The sequence below is a fragment of the Schistocerca cancellata genome, chromosome 1 (assembly GCF_023864275.1).
Source record: "Schistocerca cancellata isolate TAMUIC-IGC-003103 chromosome 1, iqSchCanc2.1, whole genome shotgun sequence".
Taxonomy (NCBI): Eukaryota; Metazoa; Arthropoda; class Insecta; order Orthoptera; family Acrididae; genus Schistocerca; species Schistocerca cancellata.
The window spans coordinates 610,416,310-610,440,358 of NC_064626.1; the positions used below are offsets into that span (position 1 = coordinate 610,416,310).

The 24,049-nt window shown below is 40.8% G+C and overlaps 1 protein-coding gene across 6 annotated transcripts in view; it reads right to left on the reverse strand.

Moving 5' to 3' along the window:
* LOC126182569 (histone deacetylase 6) overlaps positions 1-24,049 on the reverse strand; it is a 325,057-nt gene that overhangs the window by 65,610 nt on the left and 235,398 nt on the right. For all 6 annotated transcript variants that reach the window (XM_049924862.1, XM_049924864.1, XM_049924861.1 and 3 more), the window contains one exon: positions 1,171-1,328. In XM_049924862.1, coding sequence (XP_049780819.1) covers positions 1,171-1,328 — 158 coding nt within the window. The remainder of the gene's footprint in view (positions 1-1,170; positions 1,329-24,049) is intronic.

A 24,049-nucleotide genomic window follows, 5' to 3' on the forward strand; every position in this document is an offset into this window, starting at 1 on the left:
ATTCTCAATTGTTTACACTCGTGGCTGACTGCATTTCAGCATATTTTGTAATTCTTGAAGTGGGTGGGGAAAAAAGATAATTTTGAGAAATGTCTTAAGTCACAGAAGCACTCTGTTCACTGGAAAGATAGTACTGCCGCTTGTCAACAGATATAATCATCTGATGAAAGCTTACACACAGCCAAAACAAGAAAAACAAAGAAAGTCCATTTCAGGGAAAAACTGGAGTTTTTGCACAAGCAAATATTCCAGTGAAAAACCTCTTATTATAGAGAAGATCATATATTTATTCTCTTTTAATATCATTTTATTTCTGATCACTGGTTCCCTCAGCAAATCAGCAACCAAAAAAGATACCAACCATACTTTCAACAAGGAAACACTTACAGAAGTCTAAATTAAGCCCACAGGCAATATGGGTAATGACAGTACAAAGCACAACCAGCAAACGAGAAATACTTCATCGGGTTGACAATTAGCAATTACTGTGAGATGTACTACTGATCATTATGAAAATGTTGAGTGCCACAGAGACAGGAGCGATAAATATTTGCTTAACTTTCTTAAGTCTTGTTATTTTGCATGTCAATTTAAACACAGTTGCACACACATTACAAATGCCACAGTATGTCAGGCAAGCTGTGGCACAGCCTGAACAGTGTGGGAAGGCATTTATGTACAAGTGAGTGGAAGAAGAGCATCGCAGGTGCATAGCAAGACGTAGGAAACTTCCACACAAGAGTGAAGGCACGAGCTGTTCCAATCCAGGAGAGGACAGGGGAATGGAAGGGTCTGTTGTGAAATCTAGACCATCTGTCTTATACTACATGGATGCTTTTCTCCCATTTCCTCCCCATCCACAGCATAGTAGTGAAATACTCTTAATACCAATCTACCACAGTCAGCACTCACCACTGTTACTTTCTCTCACACTTCTTGCACTCTAATCCTTCAACCTTATCCCATTTCTCCTACAGCTCGCATGGTAAGAGCTGTTGTGTTTGCACGTAAGTTTTCAAAAACATTCGAATGACGCAACTAGCCAAATGATACAATACATATGATTTACAAAATGTCCACAAATTTTAAACAAGAGTTATACATAACAACAGTTATGTTTTTACAAATAAATTCACTACCTTCAAAACAGAAAAATCTATTCTATCATACCTTTTCAGACCATGTATCTTCACAGCATATTTTGCTGCTAAGGCAACATTGTTGAAAACACAAAAGCCACATGGTTCACCTTCCTCTGCATGGTGTCCAGGAGGTCTTACAATTGCTACTCCTGATCGGCTGTCTCCATTTAGAACAGAGTCTACCACCTATAACATTTATCAAAAGCAAACAGATTCTTTTAAAAGACAATTACTAACAATACAGTCAGTGGTGTATATAAGCTAGCAGCTCTCACAATAAGAACAATGAAAAGAAAAGAAAATTGTCAATCTCATCAGTATAAAACGCATCAAAAGCTTCATAAATTCTCACGTAAGTCTCAACACACTGCATCCTAGAGTGAAAGTTAGAAACAACGTGAAAAATCAAATTATGAGTACAAGCAATCCTGCTTAAATATTACAAACTGATAAAAAAATAAGTGAAGAAAGCATGGTCAGATATTAACTACAAATGCGTGCACACGCACATTTACAGATTGGAGGGGGGGGGGGGGGGGGGGGTGGAGCACGCGCACATGCACGCACACAAATCACTGGGTGCGTAAATGATTAGAGTTGCAATTCTCTGCGACAGGTAGAATGACCTCCAAAGAGCATTCGAATTAGTTGTATTTCATGTTGTTTCCATGTCTGGTACAGCATATAAGGGGTATGAACAGCATCATACGTTGAGTGTTCACTGTGAAGGACATGTGAGGTGCCCTGTACTCATGTGAGACAGTGTTTGAAAAGGACCCATTGTGGGTCTCCATTTGACCAGCTGGTTGAATTACATGACTGTGACCTGATGTTGGACTGCATGGATGTGTATTCAGGCATACATGTCAAGGTTCAAGTCGAACACCTCTGACTACCACATGGCACATGTCTCTATGAACTGTCCGCATTATGTTGTGATACTCCCAAGGGTAGCAAGATCCCCAGGTCTGTCCCCAACACAATATGTGGGACCAGCTTGGAAGTCGACTCTGTCCCAATGCTAGAGTCAAGGACATCAAGAGCAACTGCAACAGTTGTGGGCCAGTTTGTCTATGGAAGATACAACAGCTTTAGGACATCCTTCCCAACTGAATCAGTGCATGCATTCATGCCAAAAGGGGTGCAACGTCATGCCGATGTGTGAGTTCATATAGCCAAGTTCTTTGTAAATTTGACTCGATACTGCCATGAGGTGTAGGACATAAAAAGTGATGTAATAGTTAGCATCACTGGCTGGTGTGCTGTGGATTTCCAGTTCAAACCCAACCACCAGCAATTATTTGTTATTTGGTGTTTATCATTTCTGGATGGTTCTTGAAATATCTTATGTTTGCAATGTCTGTATATTCTGGAATACCCCATGTTTATATAAATACCAGCATTCTGGAATGTTCAGCGTTTGTATAAATACAAGGGTAATCCCAAAAGTAAGATCTCTTATTTTTTTATAAGTACATAGACCTGTTTATTTCTACAATGGTTTACATCAGTTTACAGGCTTGAACATTTAGCTATTTTTCAACATAATCACCATTTCTGTTGATGCATTTTTGTAGATGCTGTGGCAGTTTTTGTATGACCATTTCATACCAGCTTGTTGCCATGATGTTCGGAAAGTTATGAGCCTCTTCTTTCACCTCATAATCGGAGCTGTATCACTGGGTCCACAATTAACGCTGACAGGTACTGTGAGACTCTGAAAAAACTCAAACGAGCAATTCAGAAATGGAGAAGAGGAATGTTGAGAAAGGGCATACCCATTCTCGATGACAACGCTCGTCCACACATCGCTCGGCAAACCGTTGCTCTCTTGCAACAATTTCAGTGGAGCATAATCACCCACCCACCCTATAGTCCCGACTTGCACCCAGTAACTATCACCTGTTCCATAGGTTAAAAGAACATTTGGCCGGAAAACGATTCAGATCCGACGATGAGGTGAAAGAAGAAGTTCATAACTTTCTGAACAGCATGGCAGAGAGCTGGTATGACACGGGCATACAAAAACTGCCATAGCATCTACAAAAATGCATCGACAGAAATGGTGATTACGTCGAAAAATAGCTAAATGTTCAAGCTGTAAACTGATGTACACCATTGTAGAAATAAACAGATCTATGTACTTATAAAATATAGGAGACCTTACTTTTGAGATCACCCTTGTAGTTGCACACACACTGTCCAAGAGGTCAGTTTTGCTGTATGTTAGTGTCAGTAATAAATGTGCTTTCAGTTTTAAGAGCTGTGCTGTGCTGTGCTGTGATGACCCTGCCTTTGGAAAGTGTGCTTTTTAGGTGGCAATATCGTAACATCACCTAACCCCTAAACCTGTGAAATTTCATTTCGATTGTCCTCCCCTGCTGGACACTGTCTCTCTCTCTCTCTCTCTCTCTCTCTCTCTCTCTCTTTTTCAGTCAATGTATGTTTGTTCATTACACATGCATCAAACTTTCTCTGCTGTACACTGTACTTGAAAAGGTTACTTATTTTAAAATAAATAAGTTGAACAATTTCTGTAAAACAGGCAAAATAATGGCTATGTATCTACAATGTTTGTCATGCAAAATATTATCCCCCTCCTCCCACTATTACTGACACTCAAGCTCTTGAAATTATTACCTCTGTTGAAATTATTCACTCTACCCATAATTTAGCTGTTTGTAAAATAGTTACTTGAATAAATGCAACTTGCCATGCAATTTACAGCAATCGCCAGAGTACAGGTATGGAGAACAAAAAGAATAACAAGAACAACAACTGACAAATAATTCTGTGTATGAGAAAGCAACAATTCAAATGCAAACAAGAAGAAAATAAAATTAAGAATACAAAACGGAACCGAGTTTCTCAAAATGACACGCGCGCGCGCTCGCTCACTCGCACGCACGCACGCACGCACGCACGCACACACACACACACACACACACACACACACGAGAGAGAGAGAGAGAGGGGGGGGGGGGGGGGGGGGGGGGCAAAACATTGTGAAAATCCACTGCATCATGTGTTGGTCCACCTTTGTAACACAATACAGCAGTGATTCTGCATGGCAAGTTTCATCAAACTTTTGGTAGTTTTCAGAGGGATGAGGCACAGGTCTATGCGTATGACACACAATTCCCAAAAATGTATATGTGGAGCTGGCTCCAGATATCATTCCATATGGTTCAGGTCAGGCAACTTTGGCAGCCAAAACATCAATGCAAGTTCATTTTAATGCTCCTCAAAACACTGTAACACAAGTTTTGCTGTGTGACATACACAGTTATCAAGCTGGAACACACCATCTCTGTTGGGAAAGACATTAAGTGTGAAGAGATGAAGGTGGTCCACAGTCGTGTTCACACAGTCCATAGTTGTCACACTGCCTTCAATTATCACCACAGGTCCCATGACCTACTGGCCTATGCCTGCGACTTGCTGCATTTTGAGCAGACATTTGTCTGGACACAAGCATCCACCTGGTGTAACAAGAAATATGATTCATCTTATGAAGCGGACATTTTCATTTGATTAATAGTCTGATCTCTACGATCCCATGCCCACTGCAATTGTCAGATCTGCTGCAGATTGCCACCTACCCTGCTTTCTATAGAATGCAACATTCCAACCTCTACATTCTATGATTAGGCGTGGGCATCTAACACCTTGTCACCTACTCATGGTTTCCCCATCCTTCAAACACTTTCCATATGTGCTTAATACAGCACCAAGCAAACCACCAACTACATGCACGCAAAATGCTCTTTCCCTGGCACCTGCCTAGAACAATCTGCCCTTTACTAAAGACACTTATGTCAGTGTACTCCACCATTTGTGGCTCGCATCATCACTAAAATGATACCGCATTCATCTTCACGCGTTTAAATACATCCCTGGCCACACTATGTGCCCACAACCCTACTAGGAGGCATTCAATCTTACAGTGGTCATTCTGTTTTACTTCATCAGAACGTGTGTGTGTGTGCAGAAAATAATGACACTCATAAGAAAAGAAACTGTATTAAATGTTGGTGACCATTATCTCTAGCCTCAGTGCTGTTATTATATGGCAATGCCCAAAGCACACTGATTTCATAAAAAGCACAAGAAAGCAACAGTAAGGTATGACTACAACAATTATGCGCTTCTCTAGCACTGAATGTTCTGGATTTTATGGTATTTATCACCTTGCACTCGCAGTGGCAGAATAGAATAGACACACTGACCTTATTGGGCACTGTCCAACTGTCTTGCCACAAACCTTAGTGGATTAGTATCACATAACTTCTACAGCCACATCAATTTCCAGCCCATTATTGGCAAAAGACAATGAACAATATCATCCACTTCAGTTTACAAAATTTTTGAAAATTAAGATATAATATTGGATAAATATTTAGAAAAACACTTCAAGAAGCAATGTGACATCTACAGTTTAAAAAGCAAGTACTTGTAACGGGTGTTTGTTAGATGAAGAAGAGATACATCTTGGGTTCATATACGAAGATGGCATGATCTTACTTAATTTAAGCAGGAGAAGACAGTGGGGATCACACATTCTGATAACAAACACAATGGGTTAGAAGTGAATGGAACAGACTACTTCTGAAACTGTGTAGATATTTAACATTACAGAACTACAGAGTCAAATGTGCACTAGCAATACTGGACCAAATTGTTAATATTCATAATGGCAATTTGGCTATCAGTGTTCAGCAGACCAACACACTTGCATAATTCTTAACATCAATTACAGATGATAGACATAGAAAAATATTAACATTTACCAGAAAGAGATCACAACTAATAATTCAAACAGGACATCTCTAAAAATATCACCTCAATAATTGCAAGGAAATTCAACACAACCAACACAAAATTTCTACTTTGTGTAATAAATGAATCATTGACAAATATGGATCAGTATAAATTAATAGACATAAACAATAGGAAGAAATCACCAGTAGTTCACTAAAGCATTGTGCACAGCCTACAAGCAGTACAATGAATTAAAAATCTACAACTATCATTTTACAGAGATATGAAGTGGAAGGAAGAAAATTAGTTAAATTACAGAAATAAGCTGTTGGGTAATTTATATAATTATTAATTGACAAACTATGATATTATTTTATACCATACCTCACACATCTCAAGTAAGGACAACGAGAAAGTATACAGGATAATTGGATTTCCATGGAAACATTTAGTTAATTTACATTTACTTCACTTGTGAATGCAAAAGGACATTAATAACTGATAATAATATGGAATATCTTGCACCATGCACTGATAAGTGACTTGTTGAATATACATGTAGTGCTCAATGTGAAACTGAAGGAATTTCAACATGGCCATAAGGGCTTCATTTTACTTCTGTCACTATTTTTTTTAACAAAGGAAAGCTGAATGCACTCATGGAAGATGGTTTTGTTTGCAAGTTTCAGAAATTTTTAATGGAATATCAAAAAATACTACTTGCTGGCATAGTAGGTAAAGGAACTTATCTATTGACAGCAAAAGATGGAGGGCCAACATTTTTAATGTCTGCAAACAGGGCAGCATGGTATCCCTCACCTAATGTGATGTATTTTGTGAAAGTCTCAATGCTTACAGTAGCTTGCCCAGTTTATTTTGAATGAATCTGAGATACTGCCTGAAACATTCCATCCACAACCTATAATGTGCCCATCTACTTTGTACCTGTGACAAGATTATGCACAACCTCATTACCTACAATGTCACCCGAGGTTTTGAAATGTACGTCAGTGGCTCAGATACTTTGCCTGGGGGGATCTTCATAAGTGTGGTGCTCCGCTAAATATAGCCATTGACCATCGTGGGAGAATCACACCTCTGAAAATGCCACATGCAGCTGCAATTGAAATGTCAAAGAGATAATGCACACCCACTGGACTACAGCCTATGGGCCTGTTAAGTAGAGAACATATTAACATCACTGGCTGTCAACACCACAGTATGTATGTAAGTCCTGGCAAATATTTAACCAAATGTATGGTGCACACACCCTTTGGGATTCTTATCTTGTTCAAGTATTTTCTTCTTCCCCTTCAGAAATTGGATAATATAAAGTTAGGAAATCATTATTTTGAAATGAAATCATCCATTTTGAGATTACTTAAATTGCTTTGCAAATAAAAAATAAATCCCTTTGGCTTCTGCCTCGGGTTCTTTGGCCAATGTATGTTTGATGATTTTCGTAACATTTTACCAGTACGAGTGGCTGGCAGTGTCAAAGCTTCACGCTCCAAAGCATGTAACGAACTGCAGTAAATCTTCGCAATTGCAGATTAAAAGTGCCTGTCGCACCAGTGTCTGAGCACTTTTTCCTGGTTATTACTGCTGTGGTTCTCCCCTTGTTACCTGCAACAGTCATTCACGGCAGCACAGGAGTCTAGGATCCATTTAGCTTGAGGTTTTCCTCTTTTCTGTTGAAGTTAATTTCCCAACTTGTCCCAACATGCAACACCATTTATTTTCAGTGCTCCTGGTGTTGATGGACTGTGCAGTCATTCCCACATAGATTTTTCCACTTGCGCTGAATATGCTGTATATTCCTGAACGTAGCAAGTGGTTTCCTTTTGTCATTTGCTGATCTGAGACACTCTTTGATCTTCTTGGTCCATTTGTAAATAGTCTTTACATCGCATTCACACAACATGGAGCCAAATTTGTGCCTTGGGATATATGGCAGAAAGGCCAGACCCTAAACTATTATTTTCAACATGTCACTCTGCCAAATGTAAGATTTCATGATACTTCTTATGCAACTGCTGGCGTAATTAATGCTCCTCAGAATGTTTTCCAGATCTAGCATTTCATGTCTAATGTGCCACAACACACAAATTTATCTCAAGGGCTTTACAAAAGTATTAATCATTCCTTTTTCTGACTTGCATGGTGAGTTCCCAGTTTGCACAGGTTTTCAACAGATGCTTTGTACTGGATTCTTCTTTGTGAAAAAGCTGAGGAACTATGCACTGAAACTGGCAGGATACCGTGCCAACCAAAACCACCAATTTGCAATATGAAAAAGGAACCGTTACAAGCTATCGAGAGTCTCTACGGTGATAAGGGTACATTACTGCATGCCGACAAGTGAAGTGTGACTGCTGTAATGAAGACTGAAGATTACGAGCAGAAGATTCAGTACCTTTTAGATCCGACATCACGCTGAAAGCTAAGAGAAGATCCGGTGCAGTGGTTCACACAGAATACAGGTTGGTTAATCAAGAAATCTTATCACTCAGTGGACATTCCTGTACAACACCAAAGCTCAACACCTCAGCTGAATCGATTACCAAAATTCCATAAAGATTATGTATCACTAAGACCAACTGTATGTGCTCCTGGTTCATGGACACAAAAACTGACAAAATATTTGATCACTCTGTTTCCTCCACACAATCATCATCCTGGCCAGCTTTGTTGCTGTTGTTTTTTTTTTACATGTCACTCAATGATTCCCTGGAGCATACTGACTCCATTTTCCTCACATGACGTCAACAAGCTCTTTCATGGATATCTTGGCTTGAGCTACTTCATGTGAAATAGCAATTTCTATGAACAGGTACACTGAAGACGCCATTGTCGTGTGTAGCCATGTTGAGGAACAGCTTGATGACTTCATAAGACACCTGCACAGCCTCCGTACCAACATAAAATTTACTATGGAGGAAGCAAAGGAGAAACAGTTACCCTTTCTAGATGTATTAGCATATGAGGGATGGTGAGAATCTGTGACACAGTATCAAAAACTGACATACACTAACCAATATCTGTACAAACTGTCAAATTATCACCCAAACCAGAAAAGAAGAATGATTTAACACGCTAGCAATGCCAGCAAGATGAATATGTAAGCTGCAGCACCTTGTAAATAAGATGCAACATCTGGCAAGCATTCTGAGGAGCTCTGGGTGCTCCAAAGCATGCACAAGAAGTGTCACGAAATCTAACACTCAATGAAGTGACACATTGGTAGAAGAAATCTGAAACATCCCCACAGTTACAGACTAAATTGGTCATATTTTGCACAAACATAATGTAAAGAATATTTACAAACATACCAAGAAGATCAACGTGTGTCTCAAATCCAAATCGTCACAGGACAAAAGGCACCAACTTGCAATGTTAGGAATACATTGCATATCTAGTACATTTGAAAAAGTCTATGTGGTTATGACTGGATGGATCATCAACACCACGATCACAGTACATTAAACAGTACTACAGGTTGAGACAGGTGAAGAAATCTGCATGGTGGAGCACGCAATGTGTAAGACTGGCCACATAATAAAATTCATCAACACAGTAGCGCTTTCTGAGGATAAGAGCTACAATGCTCGAGTGTTTAAGGAAGCCACAGAAATTCATAAAAATGACAATAGCTTCAACAAGAAAGACGAAGGTCTGAAGCTCTATGGATCCACGATTCCTGTGCTGCAGAGAACGGCTGCTGGAAGATAGCAGGGCAAGGACCAAGCAGTAACAACTTGGGAAAAGCCCTGACAGGTTGGTGTGACAGGTACATATAATCTGTGGCCATGAGCTCGACTTCAGTCGGCCACCAGCAATGGATGGTGAAGCTTCAACAATACCAGCCACTTGAGCTGACAAAATGCAAGAAAAATCATCAGACAAATATCGACTGAAGAACCAAAGACAACTATTCTGACTGACATTTGGTATTAGAAAAATACAGTAATCAAGAATAATGGAACTTTTGATACAGCCTATTAGTGTTACAAGATGAGCCTAACAAATGGCATTTCTCCTTCTCCTCCTAACAACTTGTTCAATAATTGAGTCCCTTACAGCACAAGTGGTACAATGCCACTTCTTCTTCTTCTTCTTCTTCTTCTTCTTCTTCTTCTTCTTCTTCTTGTTAATAGGGCAGAGATCTTGTTCAGTAACTGGTGTTTGCTAACATTTCAAACTGTGTAATTCCTACCTCACTTAGAAACTGTACAGGTTGATAGACACATCTAACTACTGAGAGCTGAAGTGGTGCAGTTGGGAGTTACACCAAAGTGGCTAGTATTGTTTTTCCCCCCCTATTTAATGTGACCACATACTTTTTACTTTATTAGAAAATGTACAACAAAGATGATGTGACTTACCAAATGAAAGTGCTGGCAGGTCGACAGACACACAAACGAACACAAACATACACACAAAATTCAAGCTTTCGCAACAAACTGTTGTCTCATCAGGAAAGAGGGAAGGAGAGGGAAAGACGAAAGGATGTGGGTTTTAAGGAAGAGGGTAAGGAGTCATTCCAGTCCCGGGAGCGGAAAGACTTACCTTAGGGGGAAAAAGGGACGGGTATACACACACACACACACACACACACACACACACACACACACACACACACACACACATATCCATCCACACATATACAGACACAAGCAGACATATTTAAAGACCATGTCTGCTTGTGTCTGTATATGTGTGGATGGATATGTGTGTGTGTGTGCGAGTGTATACCTGTCCCTTTTTCCCCCTAAGGTAAGTCTTTCCGCTCCCGGGACTGGAATGACTCCTTAACCTCTTCCTTAAAACCCACATCCTTTCGTCTTTCCCTCTCCTTCCCTCTTTCCTGATGAGGCAACAGTTTGTTGCAAAAGCTTGAATTTTGTGTGTATGTTTGTGTTCGTTTGTGTGTCTGTCGACCTGCCAGCACTTTCATTTGGTAAGTCACATCATCTTTGTTTTTAGGTATATTTTTCCTACGTGGAATGTTTCCTTCTAAAATATATATATATATATATATATATATATATATGTTCTGTCGAGCTAGGACCCTTATTTATTAAACCTTCTAAACCTTCGGTTTCATCACCTTACATAAAGATGAAGTACGTCTGCTTCAGACAACTCTTATACTTGTGTTACCTCGATGTTGTAAATGCTTTATATCTCCCCATATAGAAAATCTCATTGTCCTACATCTCATTGTACTGTGGACATTTGGTGATACCTTCACTACTAGCAATGCTTTCCAAAAAAGTGATTTGTTTGTTCACAAAGTAAATGCATTTATTCTTTGCTGTCCATTTCTCAGACTAAGATTAATGTGAAGCCATAATATAATACATACATGATCTAAACAATTGTTACAATCAGTTCTTGCTAATGCTATTTACATATTTTGTGTAAAACTTTAAAAATATATGACCCTTCCAGGATTAAAGCTTGTGGCCTTTTCATCCACAGTCAGATGAGCTATCCATTGCGCCACCAAGCGTTTATCGTAGTACCATTTCTGCCAAATGCCTTCCATACAGAAAATCAGCACTAAGATTTGAGAATAATAATTAGCTGATAGCTGATTATCTAGTTATAAAACACAGATCCATTTGCTAAAATTCTATGATTCCTTAGTCTTGAGTGAGTTTAATGATGTTAAAAGTGAGCAGGGAAAAGAATGCCCGTCACTGCACGTATCGCTGTTCTAAATGGGTGGAGTATAAATGCATAAACTTTCATAAGGTTTCAACAATCAGTGTTCACAAAATTCCTTTCTATTGTTACTTAAAAGTTGTAATTGAGCTTTCCATCCCTAAATAGCTAAAACGTTTGTAGAAGTAGTATATAAAAAAACCTTATAACTTTAGCTAACACTCATGTAACACATTATAGCTTCGTCTCACACCTAGTCTGTGATGCCATCGGAGCTTCAGCCAACAACAGGGCATTTTCTATCATATGACCAAATCTTGATATTTAATGATTTTTTAAGCTTTAGTTACGTAAGAATAACAGATAACTTGTGAGGATATTAACGATAGATGCTATCTGAGTGTTGTAATCAATCAGAATAACAACGATCTGAACCATATTTTTCACATAGGAAAACAGCCTATTATTACACACTATTATATGGCCTGGGGAAAAAAGGAAATTCCACCATGTCATCAACCAACAAAAGGCAGTAAAAATTAAAAAAAAGCTGCAACTAACATTTTTCATGCAACCACTGATAGATGAAGTGAAACAGCATGCAAAAAATATTTCCAGGAAACATTAAAAATCTGTGATGGTAGAATGACCAAAGCCGTGAAAAAGATAGTACACGCAAAATCACCAGGTGAAGACAAACAAGGTAAGAAAGTTCCTGGTAACAAAAACCCAGAAGAAAAAATGATGATAATAGGTAACTTCATAGCACTGTTCCCCTCTTATCAATCACATTATGCAAGATCCCACAACCCAAGCAGAAGATATTTATCAGAAAATATGAATATCTGACTACTCTATAATTTGTACAAAAAACAAAGTCAAAGAAAAAACGCAGTTAAAGAAAACATTTACTGTAGAACTTTTAACAAAGAATTCAACTTGCATTTCCATGCTCCTCACAAGGACACCTGTGCACAATGTGATATTTTTGTAAATAAATGCAAACATTCAACAGATGAAAAGGCAAAGGCATAGCTTCAACAAGACTGTGAATTGCATCTTTACAAGGCACAAAAAGCTCTTTATATATTTACAATTTGGTTGTCACGACCTGTCATCAAAATTAGAATTCGTGTACTGCTGGGATGAAGAGACTGGATCTCGAGGTTCCCAAGAAATTGTTGGTCCCTTGGTCAAACACACTGAGACATAAGCACGGCTCACAAGACATGCTGTCATGTACACTGATGAAAGTTTAGCAAATATAGAAGCTAAAAGAAAACTGATCATCATTTGGAGAGGACAACGACTATACCTCTCTGACAATCCCGAATACCATGGAGTAAAGAATGACCACTCCCTTACATTCAAAGCCACATCTGAAATAGTAAAGCTCAAAGTATCAGCACGGAACATCATCATCGGTAAACTTACAGGAACAACTTGGGGTGTTCAACCAGAAGTGCTTCAAAGATATACCCTGGCACTATGTTTTCCAAAAGATATACCCTGGCACTATGTTTCCCATAGCGGAATATTCTGCACCGGTCTCGCAAAATACTGTAAATGCCAAACAAGTTAATACAGTTTTGAATGAGATTGGATGCACTATGATAGGCTGTCTATGACCAATTCCTGTCAGCACACTGTACCAAATTCTGAATATAGCACCACCAATTATTTGTAGGAAATCACCTGCATAAGTGGGGAAGACGGAACAGGAAACTGATCCCATACATCGGTTGTCTGGACACGAGCCTCAATGACCAAGACTTGGATGAAGATAAAACTTCAGGGGCTGACATCTGCAACAATTCTTTCATCACCTGGAACTCATCAAGTGGAACTTTGGCAAGTAAAATTGGTTGGAAGTAAAGGAGGGGTCATGGGTCATGCTTGGATTTCTCAGTCGGTAGAGCACTTGCCCCTGAAAGGAAAAAGTTCCGGATTCAAATCTCGGTCCAGAACACAGTTTTACTCTGCTAGGAAGTTTCATATCAGTGCATGCTCTGCTCCAGAGTGAAAATTTCATTCTTTGCCAAGATTGTTTGCTTGAGGCCAACCGAACAAATGATGAAGAGGAACTATTGGGCATGGAAGACACTGAACAGACTGAGAATGGAGATGTCACTATACAAAGTCAACCTCAGAAAAAGGGACTTCAGCACTTGTGATGAAATGTTCCTATGTGGTGACCATCAAAACCAACAACGTCTGTCCTACTGGTGATTTTGCTGCAGCTACAAAACAGAAGTCACACTGCCGAATACTTCACTCATCACAGAATATGAAGAGAATTACCATTCTATTTCCCCCCTCCCCCTTTTTCATTTTTATTGTTATTACTCTCTGTCTTTACTTTATTGAATTTTCCCTCAAATGGATACTTTGTATGTAATTAACCTCTGTATATCATTAATGCTTTACCAGCAGTGCAATTATTTTGTGTCCTTGACACACAAAATAAAATAAATAAATAAATGTACAGAGCATGACAGGAATTTGAAATTAGCCATGACATTAAATGAAACTAGTTTTAAGTGAAAAGAATAACACTGAAATAGTAGACCAAAGGCTCATGAAAAGTGACTGATTCTAACTCCCCAACAATGATGATTTTGGCTCAATAGAAAACTGCAGCAAGACAATGGTACATTTTGTCCCAATGATTGGTACTATTTTTCTGCTAACTCAAGGGGAAAATAAGATCTCTTTCATGTCGCTTTAAAGACAAACAATGGCTTCTTGTCAGTGGAAAACTTCAGTTCAATCATCAAATGGAAGACTGACAAAAGCATCCAGTGTCATAGTTAAAGATGCAATGATTATGTACCAAAAGAGTGATCCATTTACACTATTTTTCGAGGAAATTCTTTCAATGGACAAGGGATTTCACAAGTTGGGCTTACAGCCAGAATTTAAAAATAGGATCCACAGTCTCTCTGAGTAACATACCTCAGGGAAAGCTGTACACAAATCCACAGGTGGTAAAAAAGAAAGTAGGAGGACATGGAAGAACTTTTGCCCTTCATTCCAAAAGCTCATCACCATAACTTTCAGAGTCTTCCGTCTTTTCACAATGCTGAAGACAATGCCCACAGAATGGAAAAGATGGTACTGAAGATGAGTAACAAAAATTATGTAAATACAATATTGTTCTTTACGTCAGTTGTATTTTCATAGTACATAAAATCCTTTACCTGAATATATCACAAATTATCATCAGTTCTGTAATTGGATAAAATTTATTGGACTTGTTAATCTGAATGTTTAAAAAAAACTATTTTTATAATATATATCATAAGAAAGTGACACAGACAGTATAGCTGAATTTTGTACAACAATACTAGTAAACCAGTAAACAAGAATAATCAGCGTGACACCATCTGGACTCCAAGGGGCTCTATTATGAACCCAAAATGGACCACTTTCGTAGAAGGCACCAATGAAATGCATACCATCAAACTACTACCTTTAAAAGAGCAATTGTGTTCCACTTAACTGCATAAGGAATTTTTATGCTTAACAAGAACACTAAAACTAACAGGAATTTGATCAACCAAAAAATAACCATCTGATGCAATGTTGGAAAATTTATTAAACATACATTTAAATATAACGAAAATAATCAGTTATTGACAATATAATGTAAATGGATATATAAGAAAATCTATTCACCAAACGGTGGCAGGGGAACACACACACAATAGGGTTTAACTTTTACAGGCTTCCAGAGCCAGTGGCTCCTCCTCCTGGCAGAAGAGCTGAATGGGAAGGAGGATGGGTGAAGGGAAATGACTGGAGAGGTTTAGGGAAAGGAGTACAGTTCAGAAAAGTCACCCAGAAGTTCAGGTCAGGGGAGACTTACCCGACGGAATGAGAAGGAAAGACTGATTGCTGGAGACTGCAGCAGTCGAGATTTGAAAACCAGAGACTTTAAACGTGGAAGGCAGGGTAATATACCCCACATACAAAGTCGATCTGCTGCTGAACATTTCCTCAGTCAACGACCACCTGATTCCAAACCTGTGACACCCTTCTTGCTCACCTTAATCAACTCTATACTCACCAACAATTACCTCAACTTTGAGGGGCCAACATACAAACAGATCAGCAGTACAGCAATGTGTAACGTTCCCTGGCAGCACACACACTATTAATAAAATGAAATGACATTTAATTGTACTATGTACGCCGCTACGAAGCAATTCGTATGTACGAGGTGCATTCAAGTTCTAAGAACTCCGATTTTTTTTCTCCGGACTGGAAAGAGATAGAAACATGCGCATTGTTTTAAAATGAGGCCGCGTTCATTGCCAATACGTTCCAGAGATGGCAGCACCGTACGGCAGATGGAATTTTACCGCCAGCGGCGAGAATGAGAACTGTTTTAAATACTTCAAATGGCGACATTTTCCTTACTTGAACAGCGTGCAATCATTCATTATCTGAATCTGCGTGGTGTGAAACCAAAGGAAATTCATCGACAGTTGAAGGAGACATGTGGTGATGGAGTTATGGATGTGTCGAAAGTGCGTTCGTGGGTGCAACAGTTTAATGAAGGCAGAACATCGTGTGACAACAAACCGAAACAACCTCGGGCTCGCACAAGCCGGTCTGACGACATGATTGAGAAAGTGGAGAGAATTGTTTTGGGGGATCGCCGAATGACTGTTGAACAGATCGCCTCCAGAGTTGGCATTTCTGTGGGTTCTGTGCACACAATCCTGCATGACGACCTGAAAATGCGAAAAGTGTCATCCAGGTGGGTGCCACGAATGCTGACGGACGACCACATGGCTGCCCGTGTGGCATGTTTCCAAGCAATGTTGGCGCGCAACGACAGCATGAATGGGACTTTCTTTTCGTCGGTTGTGACAATGGATGAGACGTGGATGCCATTTTTCCAATCCAGAAACAAAGCGCCAGTCAGCTCAATGGAAGCACACAGATTCACCGCCACCAAAAAAATTTCGGGTAACTGCCAGTGCTGAAAAAATGATGGTGTCCATGTTCTGGGACAGCGAGGGCGTAATCCTTACCCATAGCGTTCCAAAGGGCACTACGGTAACAGGTGCATACTACGAAAATGTTTTGAAGAACAAATTCCTTCCTGCATTGCAACAAAAACGTCCGGAAAGTGCTGCGCGTGTGCTGTTTCACCAAGACAACGCACCCGCACATCGAGCTAACGTTACGCAACAGTTTCTTCGTGATAACAACTTTCAAGTGATTCCTCATACTCCCTACTCACTTGACCTGGCTCCTAGCGACTTTTGGCTTTTTCCAACAATGAAAGACACTCTCCGTGCCCGCACATTCCCCAGCCGTGCTGCTATCGCCTCAGCGATTTTCCAGTGGTCAAAACAGACTCCTAAAGAAGCCTTCGCCGCTGCCATGGAATCATGGCATCAGCGTTGTGAAAAATGTGTACGTCTGCAGGGCGATTACGTCGAGAAGTAACGCCAGTTTCATCGATTTCGGGTGAGTAGTTAATTAGAAAAAAAATCGGAGGCCTTAGAACTTTAATGCACCTCATACTGTAATTGTTTAGCAAAAAAATATTATTTAATTTTGTATAAAGGACATTTGTTATTATTGTAATATTTTCTGTAATAATATTCTCGATGTATTTATGATTGTAATATTTCTATACTCATAACGTAATTACGAAATATGTTAATATCTGCGATTAAAAAAAAAAAAAAATAGAAAGAAAAAAAATGTAAAATATAGCCACAGAGGAGAATAGTGTTGTAGGATTACAAAGAGATGTTAATGGTCAGCAGTAGTATAAAAAGCACCACGTAGTGTGTATTCTTTGTCGTCTTCCTCGAGAGGTGTGAGCGAGAGGAACCTGTGACGTAGCACTTTTATGAATGAGTAGACTTCTTTTGCCTGTATCTGTCTTTAGCCGCCATTAGAGGAGAAATTACAAAGTAATGTAAGTTTAATTATTGTTGTGGTCTAAATACATTATAATTTATCAAAATTGTGTATTACTGATGTAAATTAGCTTGCCCATGTCATCTATAATATTTCTTTAAAGAATTTTCAGCATTTTTAGCGATTATCGTTGGTGTTGCTGGGCTGTGCCGCGACCAAACAATTTGCAGCGGCGGCACATTTAAGAAATTGTTCCGCTAAAAAAAAAATTAACCAAACCCGTAAATCGGGAGCAGATAAAATTAGCAGTCAATTACGAAATCTTTTTCCTTTACAGCGATCCTGAGGCTGACTGAATTTATTACTGGTTTTACATTTGTGCATTCATAGGCGGATAATTAACATTCAAGTTGTTAATCTGTTGGTTCTTTCAATTTCTAAAGCAAATAAACGTATAGTGAAGTGTGTTTTGTCAATGATAATTAAACGTTCAGGTTGGCTTGGCAATATTTAACCATTTTATGCTAACAGAGACAGTCTTGTGTTCCATAGCTAACGCCGGGAAAGAATTCAGTAACTATTTTAAAAAAAAACCACTGCATTTAGAAAATGTGTGCCAAGGCCGAAATACGTAAAAAATTTAATTTATACAATTTTCAAATAAATGTTATTAATCAGTTAGTATGAATTTATCAGCATGAGAGGGTTGCTAAGGTTCACGTAATTTTAAATGTGCTTCATTCTGTCTACATGAATTTTTATTACCACACGTAAATAAGGGGTTCTACAACAAAGTTCGTACTGAAAGAGTAAATAACTAAAATATTTAAAGGCATTTTTTTCCATCAGTCCCTATACCAGTTCCAAACTGAACAATCCATTGCCCTCACCCACCTAATCCTTCACCTACACATCAACTCAGCCAATGAACACACCCGTCAACTCCTATCCTTAATAAAAGTCCTCAATCTTTCCTCTCCCACATCCACACCGGCTGTTCAGAGCATCCTCCTACAGGCCAACCGCAAATTAGAACAGCATGCCATCCTTCACCTCAAAAAACTATCCAATCTCCTGGTTTCCCACCTCCGGAAAGGCAACTCACTCACCCTTCACAACCTTTCCAGCAAACCTCAACCTCCTCTCATTGCACACAAACCCAGTCTCTCCCATCTACTCAATCTCCCACTTCCAGCTCCACTCCCTCCAAAACCTCAAAATTCCAATCAACACAATCTGGAACCACAACACCCTAATTCAGTAGTTAACCTTTCCTCCAAACCTCTCTCCCAATCCGAAACCTCTGTCCTATCCAAAGGCCTCACCTTCAGCCCCACTCCCAGATTCAACCAAACAGCCCTCGTCAAAGATTTACTGTCCTACACTCGTACACTCTGCTGGAAGTATCACTTTGCCACGAAGAAAAATTATCCTAATCCTACCCCTAATGATCCAACTCCCCAAGACACTATCCAAATTGAACCCTGCCTGGAACAGTTCCGTCCTCCGTCACAGCGGGACCCACCTCCTCTTCCTCAAAATCACCCTCTCCAAACCTTCCAGGAATTTCTGACTTCCAGCCTTGCCTCTCAATCCTTCTTAAAAAACCTTAATCCTACTCCCAACATCACCACTGCTGAAGCCCAGGCTATCCGTGATCTGAAGGCTGACCAGTCCATCGTCATCCTTCCGGCGGACAAGGGTTCCACGATCGTGGTACTTGATGGTCGGGCGTATGTGGCTGAGGGACTGCGTCAGCTTTCAGACAACACCACATACAAAGTTTGCCAGGTAATCCCATTCCTGATGTCCAGGCGGAGCTTCAAGGAATCCTCAGAACCTTAGGCCCCCTACAAAACCTTTCACCTGACTCCATCAACCTCCTGACCCCACCGACACCCCGCACCCCTACCTTCTACCTTCTTCCAAAAATTCACAAACCCAATCATCCCGGCCGCCCCATTGTAGCTGGTTACCAAGCCCCCACAGAACGTATCTCTGCCTACATAGATCAACACCTTCAACCCATTACATGCAGTGTCCCATCCTTCATCAAAGACACCAACCACTTTCTCGAACGCCTGGAATCCTTACCCAATCCGTTACCCCCGGAAACCATCCTTGTAACCATTGATGCCACTTCCTTATACACAAATATCCCGCACGTCCAGGGCCTCGCTGCAATGGAGCACTTCCTTTCACGTCGATCACCTGCCACCCTACCTAAAACCTGTTTCCTCATTACCTTAGCCAGCTTCATCCTGACCCTCAACTTCTTCACTTTTGAAGGCCAGACATACCAACAATTAAAGGGAACAGCCATGGGTACCAGGATGGCCCCCTCGTACGCCAACCTATTCATGGGTCGCTTAGAGGAAGCCTTCTTGGTTACCCAGGCCTGCCAACCCAAAGTTTGGTACAGATTTATTGATGACATTTTCATGATCTGGACTCACAGTGAAGAAGAACTCCAGAATTTCTTCTCCAACCTCAACTCCTTTGGTTCCATCAGATTCACCTGGTCCTACTTCAAATCCCATGCCACTTTCCTTGACGTTGACCTCCACCTGTCCAATGGCCAGCTTCACACGTCCGTCCACATCAAACCCACCAACAAGCAACAGTACCTCCATTATGACAGCTGCCACCCATTCCACATCAAACGGTCCCTTCCCTACAGCCTAGGTCTTCGTGGCAAACGAATCTGCTCCAGTCCGGAATCCCTGAACCGTTACACCAACAACCTGACAACAGCTTTCGCATCCCGCAACTACCCTCCCGACCTGGTACAGAAGCAAATAACCAGAGCCACTTCCTCATCCTCTCAAACCCAGAACCTCCCACAGAAGAACCACAAAAGTGCCCCACTTGTGACAGGATACTTTCCGGGACTGGATCAGGTTCTGAATGTGGCTCTCCAGCAGCGATACGACTTCCTCAAATCCTGCCCTGAAATGAGATCCATCCTTCATTAAATCCTCCCCACTCCACCAAGAGTGTCTTTCCGCCGTCCACCTAATCTTCGTAACCTCTTAGTTCATTCCTATGAAATCCCCAAACCACCTTCCCTACCCTCTGGCTCCTACCCTTGTAACCGCCCCCGGTGTAAAACCTGTCCCACGCACCCTCCCACCACCACCTACTCCAGTCCTGTAACCCGGAAGGTGTACACAATCAAAGGCAGAGCCACGTGTGAAAGCACCCACGTGATCTACCAATTGACCTGCCTACACTGTGACGCATTCTATGTGGGAATGACCAGCAACAAACTGTCCATTCGCATGAATGGACACAGGCAGACAGTGTTTGTTGGTAATGAGGATCACCCTGTGGCTAAACATGCCTTGGTGCACGGCCAGCACATCTTGGCACAGTGTTACACCGTCCAGGTTATCTGGATACTTCCCACTAACACCAACCTATCCGAACTTCGGAGACGGGAACTTTCTCTTCAGTATATCCTCTCTTCCCATTATCCACCAGGCCTCAATCTCCGCTAATTTCAAGTTGCCGCCACTCATACCTCACCTGTCATTCAACAACATCTTTGCCTCTGCACTTCCGCCTCGACTGACATCTCTGCCCAAACTCTTTGCCTCTGTATACGTCTGCTTGTGTCTGTATATGTGTGGATGGACGTGTGTGCGTGTGCGAGTGTATACCCGTCCTTTTTTCCCCCTAAGGTAGGTCTTTCCGCTCCCGGGATTGGAATGACTCCTTGCCCTCTCCCTTAAAACCCAAATCCTTCCGCTTTCCCTCTCCTTCCCTCTTTCCTGACGAAGCAACCGTTGGTTGCTAAAGCTAGAATTTTGTGTGTATGTTTGCGTTTGTTTGTGTGCCTATCGACGTGCCAGCGCTTTCGTTTGGTAAGTCACATCATCTTTGTTTTTATATATATATATCATTAAATTGGCACCCAATAACGCGGGGCTCGAATAAGCAGTGGCCACAAAGTACCCATGAGATAATTAGGGAATTATTGTAGTCGAACTTTGTTGGAGAACAATTAATAATATTTTCATGTACTGTATGTATTGCCTAACCAATATTGTGTGGTAATACCTGTATATGATTTTTTGCATGAGAACACTATATACCCAGAGGCAAGCTGAAGAAGAGAGCTCATTATATCAAAAAATTAATTACCTACCACAATACCAGGGGGCAGCTGCCCCCAAGATAGATCACCAAAAGGTAAAGCTACAGTGTAGTTGTCCTGTGGGTAGTAAAGCAGCCTCAGTGCGGTATTCTCGGATCATTAGTGGTGTGCTTGTTGTTAGTGTTCTTTTTTTTAAATAACAGGACATTTGAGTAGTTAGTCATCATAGTATATAATAAGTGTGTTTCAACAAATGACCATTTCTTGTGTGTTGTGTGATTATGTCAGTGAAACCTGAGTGTTAGAATATTTAGTTCAGATTTTGATTCTTTTGTTGACTATGGTTAGATTGCGTAGTCAGAAAAATATAAACATGGATAATGAACAACAGTTAGCAAGCAGTGATACCGAGTTAGAAAGTGGGGCACAAAGTAATGTTAGTGGCGTAGTTCAGGAAGTACAATGTGAGAATCTGGGGGCAGAAGGGCAAGAAATGTTGCCACTGCCAGCCAGTGATTCAGTTGAAAATAGAAATACTGTGCCACCCACAAGCACTAGACACAGACCAGAGAGTGGTGAGGTGTCACAAGTGCAATCATTAAGAGTTATGTTCGAGCGCATGCTCAATTTCCAAGCTGCGTTTATGCATGAACAAGCAGAGCGTGATTGACGCCAGCATGAGAGAGATTTGCAGTTAATGCAATCTTTGGAAGCTATGCAAAGGGAGATTGTTAGTTTGAGACAGAACTATGAAACCATACCCAAAGCGGTGCAAGAACTGAGCGAAAGAGTAGATAATATCCAGGTGGCTAACGCCAGTATCGTAGATGAAATCAGTGTACTGGCTAACAGGATGGAAAAATTAGAAATTGGCACAAGTCAAGCAATAAGAGCAGAAAATGTCCGAACAGGCGAACAAAATTGAAAAGGAATTTACAACAAAAATAGGCGAGAAGGTGCATGCTGCGATTGAGGCCAAGGACTTGGGCTCGAGTGCGGAAGTGCAGGACCTAAAAAGGGCGGTGCACACTGACATTCCGCTGTGGCAGCGGAATGTCAACCATCGTCTTGCGGAGCTGGAGAGCAGCTTGTTGCACGGCGACGCACAGGCGTGTGTCACGCCAGCCAGGTCCAACAATGATAGGCATATAAATACAGCAGTGAAAAATTGCGACTGCGAGACAGAACAGGCAACCAATGTTAGCGAAACAAACAAATGTCACTCCAAAATAGTGATTGAAGAAAGCCTGATTAAAAACCGACACTTTCAGATCTTCACAACGGAGAAGAAATCTGTTCACCCTGTAGTATTTATCAAGAGATTAAGAAACATTTTGCCTAGCATTTGGAGTCATACACAGAAAATACAGTTCGTTATGTCTTACATACAAGGAGATGCTACATTATGGGCAACCGAAGCAGCTGACAGTTGCGACACATATGAGCAATTTGAAAACGCATTCTTGGCCAAATATTGGTCAACATGTATTCAGGAGAGATTACGTAAAGAGGTATATAATCCAGAGCCGCATTCCCCACGATTAGGCAATTTGAGAAATACATTAATAAGAACTGTTACTGGGACGAGCAGATTTCATCCCGGGATTTGATCAGACTTTTGAAATCACACTTGCCGATACACGTAAAGGAAAAACTTATACACGTACCGGAGAACGACATGGAACATTTCTTGTCTGTTCAGGACTCAATTGACCTGATTCAGGAGGATGTTAAGGCAGCCTCTGAACAGGCTATAAGTAACGGAAACGGTTACAGAAATGGTTGAAATAACACGCCTCCACCAAATAATGGAAACGGCGGAGGTAACAATAGGAGACAAGATTATGTACAAAACGGGAATAGAGGTAGAGACCGGAAAGGCAATAGTCCGCCGGTGGATAATGACAGGAAAAGGAGGTTCGATGACCGATATGAAACAGGCCCACCAAGCAATAGTAGATGGAAAAATGCCAGGGGGCCGTGGAACACCAATACCTATAACGATACAAACCGAACTTGGCCACAGAACCAGAGGCCCAGTCCGGACCGGCAAAACAGTGAAAGATATGACAATAACCGACCGCCACCACAAAATGCGCCAATTGCGCAACCGTGGCGGCCGACGTAACACAACTTACACATAGTGGAGGTCAGCAACACAGAACAGCCACACCCATCCACCAGTAATAATCCAACAAACTAGATTCAGCCGAGATACGCTCTCCATCGTCAGCAAAGGTTTGGAGTGAGAGCAGCCCGACACAGAATAAAACATCGGAAATCTGTATCCTCAGGTATAATGACGGGGTACAGATGGGACATGAATTAATAACTGAACCACCTAAGTGCATAAAGGAGCACAAAGACAAAGTACAAGCGATAATAGAGATCAAAATTAACAATATTGATGTGCAAGCAATCGTAGATACAGGTGCTACTGTCAGTGTCATGAGTATGGACTTATTCAGAGTACTGGGGAAAGAAAAGCGTA